At 42.9% G+C, this 24,119-nt stretch overlaps 1 protein-coding gene across 1 annotated transcript in view; it reads right to left on the bottom strand.

Annotated features, from left to right (window-relative positions):
* Positions 1–586: 586 nt before the first annotated feature.
* LOC121844648 (E3 SUMO-protein ligase PIAS1-like) overlaps positions 587–24,119 on the bottom strand; it is a 46,904-nt gene continuing 23,371 nt past the window's right edge. The window contains exon 2 of the mRNA XM_042314983.1: positions 587–868. Within this exon, the coding sequence (XP_042170917.1) occupies positions 587–868 (282 nt within the window). The remainder of the gene's footprint in view (positions 869–24,119) is intronic.

Here is a 24,119-nt window from a genome sequence, read left to right as displayed (position 1 = left end):
TGATCAAACAACCATGAAGTTGTGAAAAGGGTCAATAGTCAGAAGAGGTAGTTTTGCAACACTACACATACCAATCCACAGACACCAGCCACCCACAGACACCAGCCACCCACAGACACCAGCCACCCACACAGACACCAGCCACCCACAGACAGACACCAGCCACCCACAGACAGACACCAGCCACCCACAGACAGACACCAGCCACCCACAGACAGACACCAGCCACCCACAGACAGACACCAGCCACCCACAGACAGACACCAGCCACCCACAGACAGACAGCCACCCACAGACAGACCAGCCACCCACAGACAGACACCAGCCACCCACAGACAGACACCAGCCACCCACAGACAGACACCAGCCACCCACAGACACCCTTACCTAGACTGGTGGGTTTGATGAGCTCGTCCAGCATATCGTAAAAGGGCAGCCTCTGCAGCTTGACGTCTGGGTGCACCGGATGCAGGGTGGCCGAGGTGGGCAGGTGGTGCGCCAGCCCGCTGAGCTCATGCTTGCCAGGCCCCAGCAACGAGATGGGCAGCAGGGCAGCCGGCGAGGGTACTCCCCATGCCCGTGGCCCTCATCGCCAGCTGGCTGAGGCCGGCAGGTAGGGCGGCGGTGCCCCTCCTCCCGAGGCAGGGTAGTGTGGTCCGGGCAGGACCAGCTCTGAGGGAGAGCCCATCTTGGTGGGGAAGCGTCTGCAGTACAGCTCCTTGATTTTCATCTGCACGGCGGGGCTGCAGCCGGCTTTCAGGAGATGCAAGGCCATGGTTAACAGCTCATGTTTTCGACCGTGTTTGTTGCGGCCCGCGTAACCTAGCAGAACCTGCAGCTCTGAAACGCGCAGGCTCATCACCATTTGCTGTGGAGGAGAGACAGAGAGACAGAGAGAGAGAGACAGAGACAGAGACAAGAGAGTGTTGAGTTAGGCTAAAGGAAATGAGTCTACAAAACTCCTGAAGTACTCCTTGCTTAGACCAACAAAGGTGCGAGGAGACTTACCTGGTCGGCGTAGCGTGAAACATTGACAACAGCGTAGGAGTAGTCTAATGATCAGTTGCCTCACACAGAAGAGCTTTAACTATCATTGCCACAAGAAGAATCCATGAAGGGAATGCAATGCGCCATTATTCCATCACGCAAGAAGATATATATATATACATTACACCTAAAAGCCAGTTAACTTTAATATACTGTAGAAGCATACACAACATCAATTGAACTTTTTTTAATTCATTTTTTATTTTACCTTTATTTAACTAGGTAAGTCAGTTAAGAACAAATTCTTATTTTCAATGATGGCCTAGGAACAGTGGGTTAACTGCCTGTTCAGGGGCAGAACGACAGATTTTGTACCTTGTCAGCTCAGGGATTTGAACTTGCAACCTTCCGGTTACTAGTCCAAAGCTCTAACCACTAGGCTACCCTGCCACCCCCAGACATCTTATTCTATGCATTCTTGTAGTTGTTTCACCTTTTTACCCTCAACAATATTCCTACTGCTTTAGACTGGGTAGCCAAATAGCTTCATTTTGATTCATGATTTAGAATTTTCATGGCGCAGATGAAGCTAAATCCATCAAACGAATGTATAAACTATGTGATATAGGCTAATACGTATCACCAGCTCTCTCAGAAGGGTTGATGCAGGCCTAGTTTCCACTACAGATAATTACATGTGGCGAGGGTGTGATATGAATTTCAATGAAGTGTTATCAGACCAGGTTCCTACCAGTACGACCTGTGGACTGGAACCAGTTCATGAGTGAGCTGATACTAATTCCATGCTAATGAGATGCAAATTGTTCATTATCTATAATAATGAAATGCCCATGCATATTAATAATGTATGTTCTCCATGCTATGGGTGGACATTCGAGCAACTAACATCTCATTTGCTCTTGGGCTGGGAATTGCCAGGGACCTCACAATACGATACTTAGGTGCCGATACGACAGCGTTAATTTCATCAACAAAAATATTGACTATAATATAAAACAGACCCAGAAAAAAATATAAAATGAGACGAGAAAATGATCTCTATGACAAAAATCAGACTACTAAGTGGACTGGACAAGAGTTTCTGGAACGATTGAGCGCTTTTCAGTGATAAGCACAATTAATATTAGCAGCACAGATGTGCAGCGCATTCAGCAGTGGAAAGGACACGTCACACCCAGCACACACAGCCTACATCAGCTGGTGAGCTGCAGGGGAGCAAGCGATGAGTGTGAAGACAGGCAGACAGGCTCCGCTTATAGTGTACACATCACACAGGCGACTCTCTTGCTTTTACCGCCAGACTTCTAGTTAGCTACCCTTCGGCTGGTTAAGAAACACAAGCTGCTTTACAAAATAAAATAAAAACAGTAGCAGTATTGAGTTTAGTAGTAAAACAACAGTCTGGCTATGTGTTTCTCTCCTTTGAGTAATCTTGAGAAAAGTAGGCCGTCTTTGAATTTGTAACGACGCTCAACCCCTCCCACTTTTCTCACTGTGTTTCATATACAGGTTTTATAGACAATGCCACCAAGTCTTCCTCTGCGAACTGATCGATTCTAGACCTTAGGCTCCCGTTCAAAAGACATGACCCATAATACTGCCGCTATATTGGAGGGCCACATTTTATATTCATAAAGCATATCATGGGCCATTCTAAAGCTAGGCTACTTACGGACTGGACCGTTAACCATTTGTTTAGGCTACACCTTGTGCAGTCATGTTACCACATTAACTAGCTATAGCTAACAACCTGGGGAATGCAATGTTATGGAACACTCAGAAAGAGGCCATGTAGAACACAAACATGCCTCTCTGACATGTTGAATAAGGGATTACGCCGGCTCTATTCATGGCATTTCTATGTGCTACGTTTGAGAACGTGACCCTGGTACCATTACCAGGAGCCTACTGAACCTGACCCTGGTACCATTACCAGTAGTCTCCTGAACGTGATCCTGGTACCATTACCAGTAGTCTCCTGAACGTGATCCTGGTACCATTACCAGTAGTCTCCTGAACGTGATCCTGGTACCATTACCAGTAGTCTCCTGAACGTGATCCTGGTACCATTACCAGTAGTCTCCAGTAGTGAACGTGATCCTGGTACCATTACCAGTAGTCTACTGAACGTGACCCTGGTACCATTACCAGGAGCCTACAGAACGTGACCCTGGTACCATAACCAGTAGTCTACTGAACGTGACCCTGGTACCATTACCAGGAGCCTACAGAATGTGATCCTGGTACCATTACCAGCCTACAGAACGTGATCCTGGTACCATTACCAGGAGCCTACAGAACGTGACCCTGGTACCATTACCAGGAGCCTACAGAACGTGACCCTGGTACCATAACCAGTAGTCTACTGAACGTGACCCTGGTACCATTACCAGGAGCCTACTGAACCAGTAGCCTACTGAACGTGACCCTGGTACCATTACCAGTAGTCTCCTGAACGTGACCCTGGTACCATTACCAGGAGCCTACAGAACGTGACCCTGGTACCATTACCAGGAGCCTACAGAACGTGACCCTGGTACCATTACCAGGAGCCTACTGAACGTGACCCTGGTACCATAACCAGTAGTCTACTGAACGTGATCCTGGTACCATTACCAGTAGTCTACTGAACGTGACCCTGGTACCATTACCAGTAGTCTCCTGAACGTGACCCTGGTACCATTCCCAGGAGCCTACTGAACATGACCCTGGTACCATTACCAAATCACTGAAGCTGGAAACTCATATCTCCCTCACTACCTTTATGCACCAGCTGTCAGAGCAGCTCACAGATCACTGTACCTGTGCATAGCCATCTGTAAATAGCCCATCCAACTACCTCATCCCCATACTGTTATTTATTTTGCTCCTTTGCACCCCAGTACCTCTACTTGAACACTCATCTTCTGCACATCTATCACTCCAGTGTTTAATTGCTAAATTGTAATTATTTCACCACTATGGCCTATTTATTGCCTTACCTCCCTTATCCTACCTCATTTGCACACATTCTATATAGACATTTTCTATTGTATTATTGACTGTATGTTTGTTTATTCCATGTGTAACTCTGTGTTGTTGTTTGTGTCGCACTGCTTTGCTTTATCTTGGCCAGGTCGCAGTTGTAAATGAGAACTTGTTCTCAACTAGCCTACCTGGTTAAATAAAGGTGAACAAATAATAATAATAACTAGACTAAATCCTTCAAATGACAAACATGTGACATGGTAATATTTTAGTCAAAATGACAAACACTAAATCAAAAAGAATTAGCACAGCAATTTTCTCTGTATGCGATTCGATGTTCCAGACATATATCTCACCAAATGTCTGCTTCTATGATCAGTCATGGAAATAAATGTGCTGAAAACAAATTGGCTCCCGATTAAAAAACAATATGGACAACAAGTTATAAAGTAAAAGCTCTGGAGTTCTGATGCAGGTACAGTGTAAAAGTTCTGGAGTTCTGATGCAGGTACAGTGTAAAAGTTCTGGAGTTCTGATGCAGGTACAGTGTAAAAGTTCTGGAGTTCTGATGCAGGTAGAGTGTAAAAGTTCTGGAGTTCTGATGCAGGTACAGTGTAAAAGTTCTGGAGTTCTGATGCAGGTACAGTGTAAAAGCTCTGGAGTTCTGATGCAGGTACAGTGTAAAAGTTCTGGAGTTCTGATGCAGGTACAGTGTAAAAGTTCTGGAGTTCTGATGCAGGTACAGTGTAAAAGTTCTGGAGTTCTGATGCAGGTACAGTGTAAAAGTTCTGGAGTTCTGATGCAGGTACAGTGTAAAAGTTCTGGAGTTCTGATGCAGGTACAGTGTAAAAGTTCTGGAGTTCTGATGCAGGTACAGTGTAAAAGTTCTGGAGTTCTGATGCAGGTACAGTGTAAAAGTTCTGGAGTTCTGATGCAGGTACAGTTCTGTAAAAAAAGTTCTGGAGTTCTGATGCAGGTACAGTGTAAAAGCTCTGGAGTTCTGATGCAGGTACAGTGTAAAAGCTCTGGAGTTCTGATGCAGTTCTGATGCAGGTATGCAGTGTAAAAGTTCTGGAGTTCTGATGTTCTGGAGTTCTGATGCAGGTACAGTGTAAAAGTTCTGTGTAAAAGTTCTGGAGTTCTGATGCAGGTACAGTGTAAAAGCAGGTACAGTGTAAAAGCTCTGGAGTTCTGATGCAGGTACAGTGTAAAAGTTCTGAGTGCAGGTACAGTGTAAAAGTTCTGGAGTTCTGATGCAGGTACAGTGTAAAAGTTCTGATGCAGGTAGGGTGTAAAAGTTCTGGAGTTCTGATGCAGGTACAGTGTAAAAGTTCTGTTTGCCAAGCTAGTTCTGATGCAGGTACAGTGTAAAAGTTCTGGAGTTCTGATGCAAACGGAATATTCCTTTAGTAGCATTTGGGAGTTACTTGTATAGTTTAGGTCAGAAACTGTACAAAATGTTTGCAATGCGCTCATTAGTATTTAATTAGCATCCTCTATGAGGATTCCTTAGTAGTTGTTAGCATTTAGTTAGCATCCTATGAGGATTCCTTCTTAGTAGTTGTTAGCATTTAGTTAGCATCCTATGAGGATTCCTTAGTAGTTGTTAGCATTTAGTTAGCATCCTATGAGGATTCCTTAGTAGTTGTTAGCATTTAGTTAGCATCCTATGAGGATTCCTTAGTAGTTGTTAGCATTTAGTTAGCATCCTATGAGGATTCCTTAGTAGTTGTTAGCATCCTATGAGGATTCCTTAGTAGTTGTTAGCATTTTGGTAAATTACACTTTTTGGGCTTTGAATATTAGCACTTTTTAAATAAATACTTGCAGTCAACATGTGCACAAGGTCCAGCACAAGCTTCATTATGAGGCTTACCGGTACTGGGTTTCCCAAAACAGCAGTTTGAGACAGTCACACGTGTTTGTTTACAAAGAACAACAAGCAAAGCTTATGGAGGCGAGTCACTCCAGCAGCGCAACTTAAGTGAGGTGGTAATGTGTGGTTCTGAAAGGCTAAGGTAGCAGGATAACGCTGGGTGTATCAGGGCTGTTTCAGACCACAACGGGTGGGTGTGGAATGAGGTGACAGGTCCACTGAGCAGCAGCTGTGTGCTTTCGTATGGAAAACAGCCCTCAGAAGCTCTAATGTAATAGGTTACATAATAATCAAATATATGGGTAAAATAGCAGATATGATGGTAGCACATAAGTCAACGTGACAGGCACACGCAGCACACACCCCTCGTATAACGAACGCCCTGGGCGTGGAATATTGGAGACTTAGATAGCCACCTTCATATCATTTATCTTAATGACAGGGGAGAGATAAAACCAGTGATTAAAACACAGAGCACTAAAACCTCCCCTGAGCTGCTACCCCCCCACACACACACTCCCAGTAGTCAACCACATACACAGGCTGAAGAGAGAGAGAGGTGGAAAGAGAGTGCGAGAGACAGTGCTATGTTTCTCATGCTAATAAAGCCCATTGAATTGAGAGCAAGAGAGAGAGTGAATGTGTGTATCTTTCTGAAATCTCTCATAAACCAGCTACCACTGACACTAGCCCACTAGAAACCCTAACTGCTTAGCATAGCCCTACCCAGCTACCACTGTGACACTAGCCCTAGAAACCCTAACTGTAGCTAACTTTAGCTTAGCATAGCCCAGCTACCACTAACACCAGCCCTAGAAACCCTAACTGTAGCTTAGAATAGCCCAGCTACCACTAACACCAGCCCTAGAAACCTAACTGTAGCTTAGCATAGCCCAGCTACCACTAACTGTAGCAACACCAGCCCTAGAAACCCTAACTGTAGCTTAGAATAGCCCAGCTACCACTAACACCATCCCTATAAACCCTAACTGTAGCTTAGAATAGCCCAGCTACCACTACCACTAACCCTAGAAACACTAATTGTAGATTAGCATAGCCCAGCTACCACTGACACTAGCCCTAGAAACCCTATCCAACTGTTGCTTAGCATAGCCCAGCTATCACTAACACTATCCCTAGAAACCCTGTGTAACTGTAGCTTAGCATAGCCCAGCTACCACGAACACTCGCCCTAGAAACCCTAAAAGGGAACCCAAACCGGCTGGCGCGCGTGCGCCATCGTGCACTTGCTACCTAATTTGTTCTATTTACCTAGCTTGCTGTTGCTAGCTAATTTGTCCTGGGATATAAACATTGAGTTGTTATTTTACCTGAAATGCACAAGGTCCTCTACTCCGCCAATTAATCCACACATACAACGGTCAACCAAATCGTTTCTAGTCATCTCCACTCCTTCCAGGCTTTTTCATCTTTGAACTTATATGGTGATTGGCATCTAGACTTTCATAGTATTACCACGACAACCGACAAAACAGTTAGTCTTTTAATCACCCACGTGGGTATAACCAATGAGGAGGTGGCACGTGGGTACCTGCTTCTATAAACCAATGAGGAGATGGGAGAGGCAGTACTTGCAGCACGATCTGCGTCAGAAATAGAACTGACTTCTATTTTAGCCCTTGGCAACGCAGACGCTCATTGGCGCGCATGGGTGCAATAATTGAGTAACATGTTTCTAAATGTATTTTGTGACGCGAGCGGTGTGGTCAGCCTGTAACTGTAGTTTAGCATAGCCCAGCTACCACTGACACTAGCCCTAGAAACCCTAACTGTAGCTTAGCATAGCCCAGCTACCACTAACACTAGCCCTAGAAACCCTATCTAACTGTAGCTTAGCATAGCCCAGCTACCACTGACACTAGCCCTAGAAACCCTAACTGTAGCTTAGCATAACCCAGCTACCACTGACACTAGCCCTAGAAACCCTAACTGTAGCTTAGCATAGCACACACACACACACAACTGTACACATATTTCTCCCCCTTTATCACACTGCGGATGTGTAACATTCCTCCACTGACCTGAAGAAAAGTGAGGGAAAACAAATAGAGACAAAAACACTGGAGCCAGAGGAGGAGAGACAGACTGCAGGACAGAGCACTCTCTCTCTTTTCCTGACTCATCATACAAGGCCCAATCATCATATTTACAGTTACAGTAATTATCAGGACACTGTTTTGAAAGGAGGTCTGGTGTGGTTTTAGCACACAGGCCAAAACATCTGATGTCACACAGTCCTTTAGGCCATGCTGTGAGAGGAGTGATGGGTCCAGACTCCAGGCATGTAGCATCAATCCTAGCATCATGAGGATTTAGGCTATACAGCTATTAGCAAGGCCTACAACAGTGTTCCCAAAACTCCATCCTCAGGAACCCAAGGAGAGCACATTTTGGTTTGCGCCCTAACACTACACAGCTGATGATCAAAGCTTGATGATTAGCTAATTATATGAATCAGCTGTGTAGCTTAAGGGCAAAAACCAAAAGGGGGCCCCCAGGACCGAGTTTGGGAATCGCTGGCCTTATTGAGTAAGTCACACTTCACTCTGTCCTCTATTTGCAGCACATAGGCTACACTTCCTGTGCTGTCCTTATAAAATAAAGGACATGTGTATGATAAGGCTGTAAGCACCCAGAAGATTCAGACGCATAAATTCTAATTGAATCCAGCATAACATACTGATATCATATCTGACAGCATAGTAACGCCCTCTGGCATTTCTGGCTCCAGCATTTCAACTTTGATTTCTGGTCACACAGATGGGGTCTTAGGAAACGCCTTCAATAACACAGAACAACACACATGTTGAAGACCTCTGCTAACTCATTAACATCTACATAGCACACTAAAGAAAAGTAAAGGTATGACATATTTTACTATGTTACTGGTATGAATGTACAGACCGGTTTGAGTTTTTACTTTACCTTCTATAAAAAGGTATTTAAAATGATTGGTTTGTTAAATGGATACTCTGCTACTTGAGTCATCTCTCTCTCTCTCCATCTCTCTCAATTCAATTCAACTCAAGGGCTTTATTGGCATGGGAAACATGTGTTAACATTGCCAAAGCAAGTGAGGTAGATAATATATAAAGTGAAATAAACAATAAAAATTAAATAAACAATAAAAAAGTTTCAAAACAGTAAACATCACAAATGTCATATTATTTCAAAACAATAAATACATTACAAATGTCATATATATATACAGTGTTTTAACAATTTACAAATGGTAAAGGACACAAGATAAAATAAATAAGCATAGATATGGGTTGTATTTACAATGGTGTGTGTTCTTCACTGGTTTTTTCGTGGCAACAGGTCACAAATCTTGCTGCTGTGATGGCACACTGTGGAATTTCACCCAGTAGATATGGGAGTTTTTCAAAATTGGATTTGTTTTTGAATTCTTTGTGGATCTGTGTAATCTGAGGGAAATATGTCTCTTTAATATGGTCATACATTGGGCAGGAGGTTAGGAAGTGCAGCTCAGTTTCCACCTCATTTTGTGGGCAGTGAGCACATAGCCTGTCTTCTCTTGAGAGCCATGTCTGCCTACGGCGGCCTTTCTCAATAGCAAGGCTATGCTCACTGAGTCTGTACATAGTCAAAGCTTTCCTCTCTCTCAATTAAATTAAATTCAAGGGCTTTATTGGCATGGGAAACACATGTTAAAAATGTCAAAGCAAGTGAAATAGATAAAACAAAAGTGAAATAAACAATAAAAAATGAACAGTAAACATTACTCAAAAGTTCAGAAAGAATAAAGACATTTCAAATGTAATATTTAAGCAATAAGGCCCAATGCGTCGTGCCTAAGAACAGCCCTTAGCAGTGGTATATTGGCCATATACCACAAACCCCCAAGGTGCCTTATTGCTATTATGAACTGGTTACCAATGTAATTAGAGCAGTAAAAACAAATCCTTTGTCATACGTGTGGTATACGGTCTGACATATCACGGCTGTCAGCCAATCAGCATTCAGGGCTCTAAACATCCAGTTTAAAACATGTGTATATATACATACACACAGTGTTGTAATGATGTGCAAATAGTTAAAAGTGAAAATAAATATGGGTTGTATTTAATGGTTGACCTTTTCTTGTAGCACAAGGTCAAACATCTGGCTGCTATGATGGCACACTGTGGTATTTCAACCAAGAGATACAAGAGTTTATCAAAATTGCATTTGTTTTTTATATTATTTGTTGGTCTGTGTAATCTGAGGGAAATATGCGTCTCTAATATGGTCATACATTGGGCAGGAGAATAGGAATTGCAGCTCAGTTTCCACCTCATGTTGTGGGCAGTGTGCACAATAGCCTGTTTTCTCTTGAGAGCCAGGTCTGCCTATGGTGGCCTTTCTCAATATCAAGGCTATGCTCACTGAGTCTGTACATAGTCAAAGCTTTCCTTAAGTTTGGGTCAGTCACAGTGATCAGGTATTTTGCCACTGTGTACTCTCTGTTTAGGGCCTAATAGCATTCTAGTTTGCTCAGATTTTTTTGTAAATTCTTTCCAATGTATCAAGTAATTATCTTTTGTTTTATCAAGATTTGGTTGGGTCTAATTGTGTTGCTGTCATGGGGCACACTGATATCCATGTCTGGGTCAGCAGAGACCATAGCTCAAAGACATCTATGCAACGTCGGCCCTGGTCTATTTGCATGTAGGCCAAGCATCAAAACGTACAATAGGCCAAGCATCAAAACATACAATAGGCCAAGCATCAAAACATACAATAGGCCAAGCATCAAAACGTACAATAGGCCAAGCATCAAAACGTACAATAGGCCAAGCATCAAAACGTACAATAGGCCAAGCATCAAAACGTACAATAGGCCAAGCATCAAAACATACAATAGGCCAAGCATCAAAACGTACAATAGGCCAAGCATCAAAACGTACAATAGGCCAAGCATCAAAACGTACAATAGGCCAAGCATCAAAACATACAATAGGCCAAGCATCAAAACATACAATAGGCCAAGCATCAAAACGTACAATAGGCCAAGCATCAAAACGTACAATAGGCCAAGCATCAAAACGTACAGTAGTACAATAGGCCATTTAATTAAGTTAAACAAAAAAACGCTGCAGATGAGAAGATATCAACAAATGTGAACTCCACAATGTAACTATATGGAATATAGAGCACAGAGAACAACTAAGGACTGCTGCTGTGGCAGCTTTGATTCTTCAGCAGAACACCAGAGTTCAGTGGAGAGTTGCCCAGAGCTACAGACAGAGCTACAGACAGGGCTACAGACAGAGCTACAGAGAACTACAGACAGAGCTACAGAGAGCTACAGACAGAGCTACAGAGAGCTACAGACAGAGCTACAGAGAGCTACAGAGAGCTACAGACAGAGCTACAGACAGAGCTACAGACAGGGCGACAGAACTACAGACAGAGCGACAGAGAACTACAGACAGAGCTACAGAGAGCTACAGACAGAGCTACAGAGAACTACAGACAGAGCTACAGAGAGCTACAGACAGAGCTACAGAGAGCTACAGACAGGGCTACAGACAGAGCTACAGACAGAGCGACAGAACTACAGACAGAGCTACAGAGAACTACAGCCAGAGCTACAGACAGGGCTACATAGAACTACAGACAGAGCTACAGACAGAGCTAGACAGAGCTACATACAGAGAGAGAGAGAGACATACAGAGCTACAGACAGACACAGACAGAGCGAGAGAGAGAGAGAGACATACAGAGCTACAGACAGAGACACAGACAGAGCTACAGACAGAGACACAGACAGAGCTACAGACAGAGACACAGACAGAGCTACAGACAGAGACAGAGAGCAATCACACCAGTCACACCATTAGTGACCTGTTGCCACAAGAAAAGGGCAACCAGTGAAGAACAAACACCATTGTAAATACAACCCATATTTATGTTTATTTATTTTCCCTTTCATACTTCAACTATTTGCACATCATTACAACACTGTATATATACACATAGGGCATTTGAAATGTCCTTATTATTTTTGGAACTTTTGTAAGTGTAATGTTTACTGCAATTTTTTTTATCTATTTCACTTGTTTTGGCAATGTAAACATACATTTCCCATGCCAGTAAAGCCCTTGAATAGAATTGAGAGATCAGACCTATGCCCCTCCTGCCCACCCCATGCCCCCACTCCAGCAAAGAGGGCTTCAACATGAAAGTCACACAGATGGCCTGAGGTCATCTGCCTTTGGCCTAAAGAGCAGGAACCTGGACATTACCAAAGAAATTAGAAATACAGACATAATCATCCTACAAGAATCATGGTATAGATGAGACGGACCCACTGGTTGCCCTCTAGGTTACAGAGAGCTGGTAGTCCCATCCACCAAACTACCAGGTGTGAAACAGGGAAGGGACTCAGGGGGTACGCTAATTTGGTATAGAGCAGCCCTAACTCACTCTATTAAATTGATCAAAACAAGAATATTTTACATTTGGCTAGAAATTCTAAAGGAAATTATCTCAACAGAGAAATGTCCTCCTGTGTGCTACCTATATCTCCCCAATAGAATCCCCATACTTTAATGAAGACAGCTTCTCCATCCTGGAGGGGGAAATCAATCATTTCCAGGCCCAGGGACATGTACTAGTCTGTGGTGACCTAAATGACAGAACTGGACAAGAACCTGACACCCTCAGTACACAGGGGGACAAACACCTACCTGGAGGTGACAGCATTCCATCCCCATGTGGCCCCGTAGGCACAACTACGACAACATAACCAACAGAAACAGGTCACAACTCCTGCAGCTTGGTCACACGCTGGGTCTGTACATAGTCAACGGTAGGCTTCGAGGGGACTCCTATGGTAGGTACTAGAGGTCGAACGAATATGATTTTTCAACGCCGATACCGATTATTGGAGGACCAAAAAAAGCAGATACCGACTAATCTGCCGATTTTTTAAAATGTATTTGTAATAATGACAATTACAACAATACTGAATGAACACTTATTTTAACTTAATATAATACATCAATAAAATCAATTTAGCCTCAAATAAATAATGAAACATGTTCAATTTGGTTTCAGTAATGCAAAAACAAAGTGTTGGAGAAGTAAAAGTGCAATATGTGCCATGTAAAAAAAGCTAACGTTTGAGTTCCATGCTCAGAACATATGAAAGCTGGTGGTTCCTTTTAACATGAGTCTTCAATATTCCCAGGTAAGACGTTTTAGGTTGTAGTTAATATAGTTATTATAGGACTATTTCTCTCTATACCATTTGTATTTCATATACCTTTGACTATTGGATGTTCTTATAGGCACTTTAGTATTGCCAGTGTAACAGTATAGCTTCCATCCCTCTCCTCGCCCCTACCTGGGCTCGAACAAGGAACACATCGACAACAGCCACCCTCGAAGCAGCGTTACCCATGCAGGGCAAGGGGAACAACCACTCCAAGTCTCAGAGCGAGTGACGTTTGAAACGCTATTAGCGCGCACCCCACTAACTAGCTAGCCATTTCACATTGGTTACACCAGCCATTAGGATGATAGGCTTGAAGTCATAAACAGCTGTGCTTGCGAAGAGCTGCTGGCAAAATGCACGGAAGTGCTGTTTGAATGAATGCTTACGAGCCTGCTGCTGCCTGGTGCCTACCACCGCTCTGTCAGACTGCTCTATCAAATCATAGACTTAATTATAACATAACACACAGAAATACGAGCTTTTGGTCATTAATATGGTCGAATCCGGAAACGATCCTTTCGAAAACAAAACGTTTATTATTTCAGAGAAATACGGAACCATTCTGTATTTTATCTAATGGGTGGCATCCCTAAGTCTAAATATTCTTGTTACATTGCACAACCTTCAATGTTATGTCATAATTACGCCAAATTCTGGCAAATTAGTTCGTAATGAGCCAGACTGCCCAAACTGTTGCATATACCCAGACTGTGTGCAATGAATGCAAGAGAAGTGACACAATTTCACCTGGTTAATATTGCCTGCTAACCTGGATATCTTTTAGCTAAATATGCAGATTTAAAAATATATACTTCTGTGTATTAATTTTAAGAAAGGCATTGGTGTTTATGGTTAGGTACAGTCGTCCAACGATTGTGCTTTTTTCGCAAATGCGCTTTTGTTAAATCATCCCCCAGCATTGCATCGATTATATGCAACGCAGGACACGCTAGATAAACTAGTAATATCATCAACCATGTGTAGTTATAACTAGTGATTATGATTGATTGATTGTTTTTTTATAAGATAAGTTTAATGCTAGCTAGCAACTTACCTTGGCTTCTACTGCATTCGTGTAACAGGCAGGCTCCTCGTGGAGTGCAATGAGAGGCAGGTGGTTAGAGCGTTGGACGAGTTAACTGTAAGGTTGCAAGATTGGATCCTCCGAACTGACAAGGTGAAAATCTGCAGTTAACCCACTGTTCCTAGGCCATCATTGAAAATAAGAATGTGTTCTTAACTGACTTGCCTAGTTAAATAAAGGTATATATAAAAAAATATTTTTAAAATTCTGCAAAATCGGGCACCCAAAAATACCGATTTCCGATTGTTATGAAAACTTGAAATCGGCCCTAATTAAAATCGCCATTCCGATTAATCGGTCGACTTCTAGTAGGTACACCTATACAGTGGGGCAAAAAGTATTTAGTCAGCCATCAAATGTGCAAGTTCTACCACTTAAAAAGATGAGGCCTGTAATTTTCATCATAGGTACACTTAAAAAAATCCAGAAAATCACATTGTAGGATTTTTAATGAATTTACTTTGTTATATACCCTTTGTTGGCAATGACAGAGGTCAAATGTTTTCTGTAAGTCTTCACAAGGTTTTCACACACTGTTGCTGGTATTTTGGCCCATTCCTCCATGCAGATCTCCTCTAGAGCAGTGATGTTTTGGGGCTGTTGCTGGGCAACACAGACTTTTAACTCCCTCCAAAGATTTTCTATGGGGTTGAGATCTGGAGACTGGCTAGGCCACTCCAGGACCTTGAAATGCTTCTTACGAAGCCACTCCTTCGTTGCCCGAGCGGTGTGTTTGGGATCATTGTCATGCTGAAAGACCCAGCAAGGGCATTGAAGATGAAACGTGGCCCGTGTTGACCAGCAACAGCCCCAAAACACAACCTTGTGAAGACTTACAGAAAACGTTTGACCTCTGTCATTGCCAACAAAGGGTATATAACAAAGTATTGAGATAAACTTTTGTTGTTGACCAAATACTTATTTTCCACCATAATTTGCAAATAAATTCATTAAAAATCCTACAATGTGATTTTCTGGATTTTTTTTTCTCATTTTGTCTGTCATAGTTGAAGTGTACCTATGATGAAAATTACAGGCCTCTCTCATCTTTTTAAGTGGGAGAACTTGCACAATTGGTGGCTGACTAAATACTTTTTTGCCCCGCTGTAGCTCATCTCTTGGCAGTAGTATTGAAGACCACTTTATCACTGACCTCAACTCAGTCTCTCAAAGTCAGTCCACTGACACACCCATCAGACCACAGCAAAATAGCACTCTACTTGAACAGAGCAATACTCAATCATGACACATCAAAGCCAAAGGAACTGAATAAGATTAATTAAGAAATGCTATAGATGGAAGGGAAGTAGTGTGGAAACCTACCAAAAAACAATTAGGCAACAACAAATGAAATCCCTTGTAGACAATTTCCTGGACAAAACGTTCCACTGTAATAGTGAAGGTGTAAACTTGGCAGTGGAAAACCTAAACAGTATAGTTGACCTCTCAGCTTCACTATCAAATCTAGAAATTTCAAAAAGAAAACCTAAGAAAATGAACAACAACAACAAATGGTTTGATGAAGAATGCAAAAACCTAAGAAAGAAATGGAGAAACCTATCCAATCAAAAACATAGAGACCCAGAAAACCTGAGCCTACGCTTTTACTATGGCGAATCACTAAAACAATACAGAAATACACTACGGAAAAAGAAGGAACAGCACGTCAGAAATCAGCTCAATGTAATTGAAGAATCCATAGACTAACCACTTCTTGGAAAATTGGAAAACACTAAACAAAACAAAGAGTTGGTGCCCTCACACATTGACTGTACCGGTACCACCTGTATATAGCCTCTCTACTGTTATTTTCAATGTCATTTTACTGTTTAGGTTTGTTTTTTTTCTTTACTTATCTATTGTTTACCTAATACCAATTTTTTATTAAAAATGTCATTGTTGGTTAGGGCTTGTAAATAAGCATTTCACTGGAAGGTCTACACAAGGTTGTATACGGCGCACATAGCCTAGTGGTTAAAGCGTTGGACTAGTAACCGGAAGGTTGCAAATTCAAACCCCCGAGCTGACAAGGTACAAATCTGTCGTTCTGCCCCTGAACAGGCAGTTAACCCACTGTTCCTAGGCCGTCATTGAAAATAAGAATTTGTTCTTAACTGACTTGCCTAGTTAAATAAAGGTAAAATAAAATAAAAAACGTGACAATTGAAATGATCAAATATACAGACTCCAAATTACAATTGGCTACACATAAACTCTTTAACATCATCCTCAGCTCTGGCCTTTCCCCCAATATTTGGAACCAAGGACTGATCAACCCAATGTACAAAAGTGGAGACAAATTTGACCCTAATAACGAGAGTGGGATATGCGTCAACAGCAACCTTGGGAAAATCCTCTGTATTTTCATTAACAGCAGACCCGTACATTTCCTCAGTGAAAACAATGTACTGAGTAAATGTCAAATTTACTTTTTTACCAAATTACCGTACGACAGACCACAAATTCACCCTGCACACCCTAATTGACAAACAAACCAAAACAAAGGCAAAGTCTTCTTCTGCTTTGTTGATTTAAAAAAAGCTTGACTCAATTTGACATGAGGATCTGCTATTCAAATTGATGGAAAGGTGTGATGGGGGAAAAACATACAACATTATAAAATCCATGTACACAAACAAGTGTGTGGTTAAAATGGGCAAACATTTATTCCCACAATGCCGTGGGGTGAGACAGGGATGCAGCTTGAGCCCCACCCTCTTCAACATATATATCAACGATTTGGCAAGGGCACTAGAACAGTCTAAAGCACCCGGCCTCACCCTACTAGAATCTAAAGTCAAATGTCTACTGTTTGCTGATGATCTGGTGCTTCTATCCCCAACCAAGGAGGGCCTACAGCAGCACCTAGATATTCTGCACAGATTCTGCCAGACCTGGGCCTTGACAGTAAATCTCAGTAAGACAAAAATAATGGTGTCCCAAAAAAGGTCCAGTTGCCAGGACCACAAATACAAATGTAATTTAGACACAGTTACCCTAGAGCACACAAAAAAAACTATACACACCCCGGCCTGAACATCAGTGCCACAGGTAACTTCCACAAAGCTGTGAACGAGCTGAGAGACAAGGCAAGAAGGGCATTCTTTGCCATCAAAAGGAACATAAAATGTAACATACAAAGTAGGATCTGGCTAAAAATACTTGAATCAGTTATAGAACCCCTCGCCCTTTATGGTTGTGAGGTCTGAGGGTCCACTCACCAACCAAGACTTCACCAAATGGAGACTCAGCATGCAGAATTCTGCTAAAATATCCTCAGTGTACATCGTAAAAACACCAAATAATGCATGCAGAGCAGAATTAGGCTGATATCCACTAATTATCAAAATCCAGAAAAGAGCCGTTAAATTCTACAACCACCTAAAAGGAAGCGATTCCCAAACCTTCCATAACAAAGCCATCACCAACAGAGAAATGAACCTAGAGAAGTCCCCTAAACAAGCTGGTCAACAGAGCCCCAGGACAGCAACACAATCAGACCCAACCAAATCACCAGAAAACAAAAAGATAATTCCTGAGTACAATCTGAGTAAACTAGAATGCTATTTGGAACTAAACAGAGAGTACACAGTGGCAGAATACCTGACCACAGTGACTGACCCAAAGTTAAGGAAAGCTTTGACTATGTACAGACTCAGTGAGCATAGCCTTGCTATTGAGAAAGGCCACCGTAGGCAGGCTCAAGAGAAGACTGCCTATGTGCACTGAGTCTGTACATAGTCAAAGCTCTTATCCAGATTTAACACACAAAATGAGGTGGAAACTGATCTGCACCTCCTACCAAATGTATTAGAGACACATATTTCCCTCAGATTACACAGATCCACAAAGACTCCCATATCAAGAGAGAGAGGCAGGGAGAGTAGATTGAGAGTGGCGGGGAGAGGAGATTGAGTGAGGCGGGGAGAGGAGATTGAGAGAGGCAGGGAGCAAGAGAGAGCGGGGAGGGGTAGAGAGGGAGGGAGGAGAGGGGGGAAAAGTAGAGAGGGAGGAGAGAGGAGAGAGACGGGAGAAAAAGTGGGAGGGGGGAGGAAAGGAGATGGAGAGAGGGACCGAAAGAAAGGGGGGGAGGGAGGGAGGGAGGGAGGGAGGGAGGGAGGGAGGGAGGGAGGGAGGGAGGGAGGGAGGGAGGGAGGGAGGGAGGGAGGGAGGGAGGGAAAAACAGAGCGAGAGGCAGAGAGAGAGGGGTAGTGGTTTGTGATAATAGTGAGGGGAGAGAGGGGTAGTGGTTTGTGATAATAGTGAGGGGAGAGAGAGGTAGTGGTTAGTGATAATAGTGAGGGGAGAGAGAGGTAGTGGTTAGTGATAATAGTGAGAGACTGATATGGGTCCTACTCGGAGTGTTACACTGCGTCAGAGGTTTAGATGTTACTAAACCTCCCCCACACAGAGACAACCGAGACGAACACCCACGTGCACACCAACACGTCCACACATTAAAGTACGGACACATGCAACCCTCTGACGCAGAAATGTAAAAGCCCTGACATGCACGTCCACATCTAGGCTAGTTCAAACACATAGGACTACTGACACACAGTCTGTCTCCTATCCAGACTGAACACACACCTGTTCGTGCCCTACCGTGTTGTAGCCCCCCTCCACAACAGAGGCCGGAATGAAACCAACCAGACAGTAAAAAAAGGGCCTTTGAAGGCGTAAGCAGACAGGCCAGTGCTCAGCTGCACGGCAGCCTCTTTGAACGGACTGTTTCATCTGTCAGAAGAGGCACGGGGCTATAGAACTGCTGGGGCTGGCAAATACACTCTGATGCCGGACTTGGGAGTCACTAGTGCTCTCTCTCTCTCACACACACGCACGCACACACACACACACCAACCCATTCCAGTACATATGACGGGGCCAGTAGCCAGTACTGGCAGAACAGGTGCTTGCCCACTACAGAACAAACACACAAAGGCCAAGCATGCAAAAAGAGTGTGCACACTGCACAATGCTAACACAATGCTAACACGCACAAAGCAGCCATGCACACAAGCCTAATGCCGCACACATTCAAGGCAGTGTCACGGAACCACATGCCTCCATACTCACTCACACTGTGTAAAGAATTATACTGAGACATTCAGCAGCCTGCAAAAAGCTGGCATAGAAGAAGCTAGGTGAGATTGAAGTGATACAACGTCCCTTCTGTCTGCCGAGGGGCTGATAGAGAAGAGAGGAAATGTTCAACTAAAAATGGCAACATTTTGGGTAGGCCATGATAGAGCTGCACAATCCCTCCAATTCACATCTAAATCTAAATTCACATTCTCCATCTAATTCACATCTAAATTCACATTCTCCATCTAATTCACATCTAAATCTAAATTCACATTCTCCATCCAATTCACATCTAACTCTAAATCCACATTCTCCATTTAAATCTAAATTAACTTTCTCCATCTAATTCCCATCTAAATTCCCATTCTCCATCTAATTCACATCTAAATTCACATTCTCCATCCAATTCTCTAACTCTAAATCCACATTCTCCATTTAAATCTAAATTAACTTTCTCCATCTAATTCACATCTAAATCTAAATTCACATTCTCCATCTAATTCACATCTAAATTCACATTCTCCATCCAATTCACATCTAACTCTAAATCCACATTCTCCATTTAAATCTAAATTAACTTTCTCCATCTAATTCATCTAATATTGACATGTGCACAATATTGACATGTGCAATATCCATATCGCAATACATATTTTGAAAACGCCACTCAGCCGTGTGTAGCGTCAGTTTTTAATAGTTTGGTCAGTTTGTCGTCTCTCTTCCTGCGGCTGCTTTCCACACACACCAAGCTCCGCCCCCTGCAACTCAAACGCGGCAGTTCCATCTTTCTCGCTGTTAAATTCACTAGAAGTTTGCATGCTGTACTGTTAGGTCAAATGCATTTCGAACAGATTGTTCCAAACAAGAACGATCCCACCTTCCACTTTGCTTCTTACTATAAATTATTATACTTCTATGATTTAAACAGTTCAAGTGTTTTGATCTATAATGCAAGTCAATCGCACTCCCAATACTTGGTAAGAAAATAAATCATTTGCATAGAGTTTCTTTGGCCCATATCGTGCAGTCCTACCCTAGCCTGGGTGTTTGGTTTTTGATTTTATTAGGATCTCTTTTAGTCCCCATTTGGACTAATCTTCCAAGAGACCTTTGTATTATAAATTGTATTTTAATGCTAACACACTTTCACATATAACACACTATTACAAACATACATAATACACTAGCATAATGACCCAATAAATACTCAATCTAAAAAAATATTGATTCTTCATCTAGTATAGTCCCACAACATTTCTATATACTATATTTAAATTGTTTTTAAATAATGTTTAAACTTATGTTAAATCTACCATTACCTATTCGAGATCTTTGTGATCAAATTTGCACTTTCCTTGGCTTGAAATTACACAATGTGCCAGTTTGAAATCGGTTGATACAACAATGTCTGGTTTTTAAAACATTCTTCAAACACAATTACCTTCACCTGGTTTTGATTGTCCATTGCTCGAAAAAGTGAAAATATTACATAACGTGATACACAACACAAATCAGAAGACTTTGCAAGCTCTTCTTTCAGGACAGAACAGACACTGGATTTCCAACACTTGATCTTCATCCTTGCCGTGTCTGAATCCTGGTTTAGGAAGGCCACCAAAAAATCAGAGATTTCCATACCCAACTACAACATTTTCCGTCAAGATAGAACTGCCAAAGGGGGAGGAGTTGCAATCTACTGCAGAGAGAGCCTGCAAAGTTCTGTCATACTTTCCAGGTCTTTGCCCAAACAGATCCGAGTTTCTAATTTAAAAAATTCATCTCTCCAGAAATAAGTCTTTCACTGTTGCCGCCTGTTATTGACCCACCTCAGCCCCCAGTGGTGCCCTAGACACCATATGTGAATTGATTGCACCCCCATCTATCTTCGGAGTTCGTTCTGTTAGGTGAACTAAACTGGGATATGCTTAACACCCCAGCAGTCCTACAATCTAAGCTAGATGCCCTCAATCTCACACAAATGATCAAGGATACCACCAGGTACAACCCTAAATCCATAAACATGGGCACCCTCATAAATATTACCCTGACCAACTTGTCCTCCAAATACACCTCTGCTGTTTTCAATCAGGATCTCAGCGATCACTGCCTCATTGCCTGCATCTGCTATGGGTCCGCGGTCAAATGACCACCCCCTGACCATTTCGAATCACACGTACCTTCTCCGCTGTGCAATCCAGTATCCGAGCTGGTCATGGGTGCACCTCAGACACGCTCAAGGTACTAAACAATATCATAACCGCCATCGATAAAAGACAGTATTGTGCAGCCGTCTTCATCGACCTGGCCAAGGCTTTCGACTTTGTCAATCACCGTATTCTTATCGGCGGCCTTGGTTTTCTCAAATGACTGCCTCGCCTGGTTCACCAACTACTTTGCAGAGTTCAGCGGGTGATTCCCTGATCGACCTCTATGCAGACGACACCATTCTGTATACATCTGGCCCTTCTTTGGACACTGTGTTAACAAACCTTCAAACGAGCTTCAATGCCATACAACACTCCTTCCATGGCCTCCAACTGCTCTTAAACGCTAGTAAAACCAAATGCATGCTTTTCAACCGTTCGCTGCCCACACCTGCCCGCCTGTCCAGCATCACTACTCTGGACGGTTCTGACCTAGAATATGTGGACAACTAAAAATACCTACGTGTCTGGTTAGACTGTAAACTCTCCTTCCAGACTCATATTAAACATCTCCAATCCAAAATCAAATCTAGAATCAGCTTTCTATTTCGCAACAAAGCCTCCTTCACTCACGCCGCCAAACTTACCTGAGTAAAACTGACTATCCTACCGATCCTCGACCTCTACTCAGCAAACTGGATGCAGTCTATCACAGTGCCATCCGTTTTGTTACCAAAGCCCCTTATACCACCCACCACTGCGACCTGTATGCGCTCTAGTCGGCTGGCTCTCGCTACATATTCGTCGCCCGACCCACTGGCTCCAGGTCATCTATATGTCTATGCTAGGTAAAGCTCCACCTTACCTCAGCTCACTGGTCACGATAACAACACCCACCCGTAGCACGAGCTCCAGCAGGTATATCTCACTGGTCATCCCCAAAGCCAACACCTCCTTTGGCCGCCCTTCCTTCCAGTTCTCTGCTGCCAGTGACTGGAACGAATTGCAAAAATCACTGAAGCTGGAGACTTACATTTCCCTCACTAACTTTAAACATCAGCTATCTGAGCAGCTAACCGATCGCTGCAGCTGTACATAGTCCATCTGTAAATAGCCCACCCAATCTACCTACCTCATCCCTATAATGTTTTTATATACTTTCCTGCTCTTTTGCACACCAGTATAACTACTTGCACATCCTCATGTGCTCATCTATTACTCCAGTGTTAATCTGCTAAATTGTAATTACTTCTCTACTATGGCCTATTTATTGCCGTACCTCATCACACCATTTGCACACACTGTATATAGACTTTTTCCCCCTATTGTGTTATTGACTGTACACTTGTTTATTCCATGGGTAACTCTGTGTTGTTGTTGGTGGTGTCGCACTGCTTGGCCAGGTCGCAGGTGTAAATGAGAACTTGTTCTCAACTAGCCCAGCTGGTTAAAGAAAAGGTGAAATTTAAAAAAAAATCCTAGTTCTTCCATTAACAGGAAGACAACAACTCTAGTAAGACAGGATACAGAATTATCACAGATTAGTCTGGGATAGGAATGGCCAGGGACCTCATGATATGATATTATCACCACTCTTAGGTGCCCCGATACGATATGTATGGTGATTCTCACCATTCTATATGTACTGTGATCCCATACTGGGATTTTATTGCAATTTAATGTTCCAAACATATTGTTTCACCATATATGTCTGCTGCAGAGAGGAGAGAGAGTCATGAGAAAACACGTTTTGATCAGTCATGGAAATAAAAGTACTGATGTTTTGGTGCAGTTACAGATAACTAGCGCAAAAATACGATATATATAGTCAAAAATAATATCCCGATATATTTTATTTATTTAACTAGGCAAGTCAGTTAAGAACAAATTATTATTTACAACGACGCTTGGCCAATTGTGCGCAGCCCTATGGGACTCCCAATCACGGCCGGTTGTGATACAACCTGGAATTGAACCAGGGTCTGTATTGACGGCTCTAGCCCTGAGATGCAGTGCCATAGACTGCTGTATAGATTTTCCCTATCACTAAGAATAGTCACAGAGTACCAAAGACAACATGCTTTTGGTTCCAGACAGGACCCAAAATCCCTCCATCAGTGTAATCTAGAGTTTTGCTGTGTTCTGTGGTCCACAACTTCAGGATAACCTTTGCCCAAACTCTAACCCAGCTGGACTGCCAGAGACATGGAGGGATTAATGCATCTACACTACGTCAGAAACACACACTGCACATCTCCTTGTCTGTTTTATAGCGGGTGTCTTACTGGCTAACAGAGATGCAGCTCCTCATTTCTAGCTAGGTGACTGGGAGATGAAGCTGATTATGGCCTGCCAGACGGCGTGGCTCTGCAGTGTGGGAGTGTGTGCTGTTATGGATGTGTGTGTGTGGCTGTTGTGGGGGTGGACTCTACCTGCCCCATTATATAAAGCTCTGCTAGAGAGAGTAGAGCTTTAGTCTGTGTACCAGCATCCCCCCCATTCCATCCTCATCCTCCCTCCCCCTCCCACTATCCATCCTCCCATCTCTCAGCCTTCCAGATCCACTGGCTCGAGATCAACTCTGAAAATACCTCATTTCATTGTGCTCTCTGGGCACATTACACAGGCAGAGCACGTTACTGTCTCAGGAGGAAGGAGCTAGCTACAGGAGTGACAGAGCATGTTACTGTCTCAGGAGGAAGGAGCTAG

Source organism: Oncorhynchus tshawytscha, unplaced genomic scaffold (assembly GCF_018296145.1).
Source record: "Oncorhynchus tshawytscha isolate Ot180627B unplaced genomic scaffold, Otsh_v2.0 Un_contig_111_pilon_pilon, whole genome shotgun sequence".
NCBI lineage: Eukaryota > Metazoa > Chordata > Actinopteri > Salmoniformes > Salmonidae > Oncorhynchus > Oncorhynchus tshawytscha.
The sequence above is the reverse complement of the archived record's forward strand: the minus strand, read 5'-3'. Positions and strand labels throughout refer to the sequence as shown.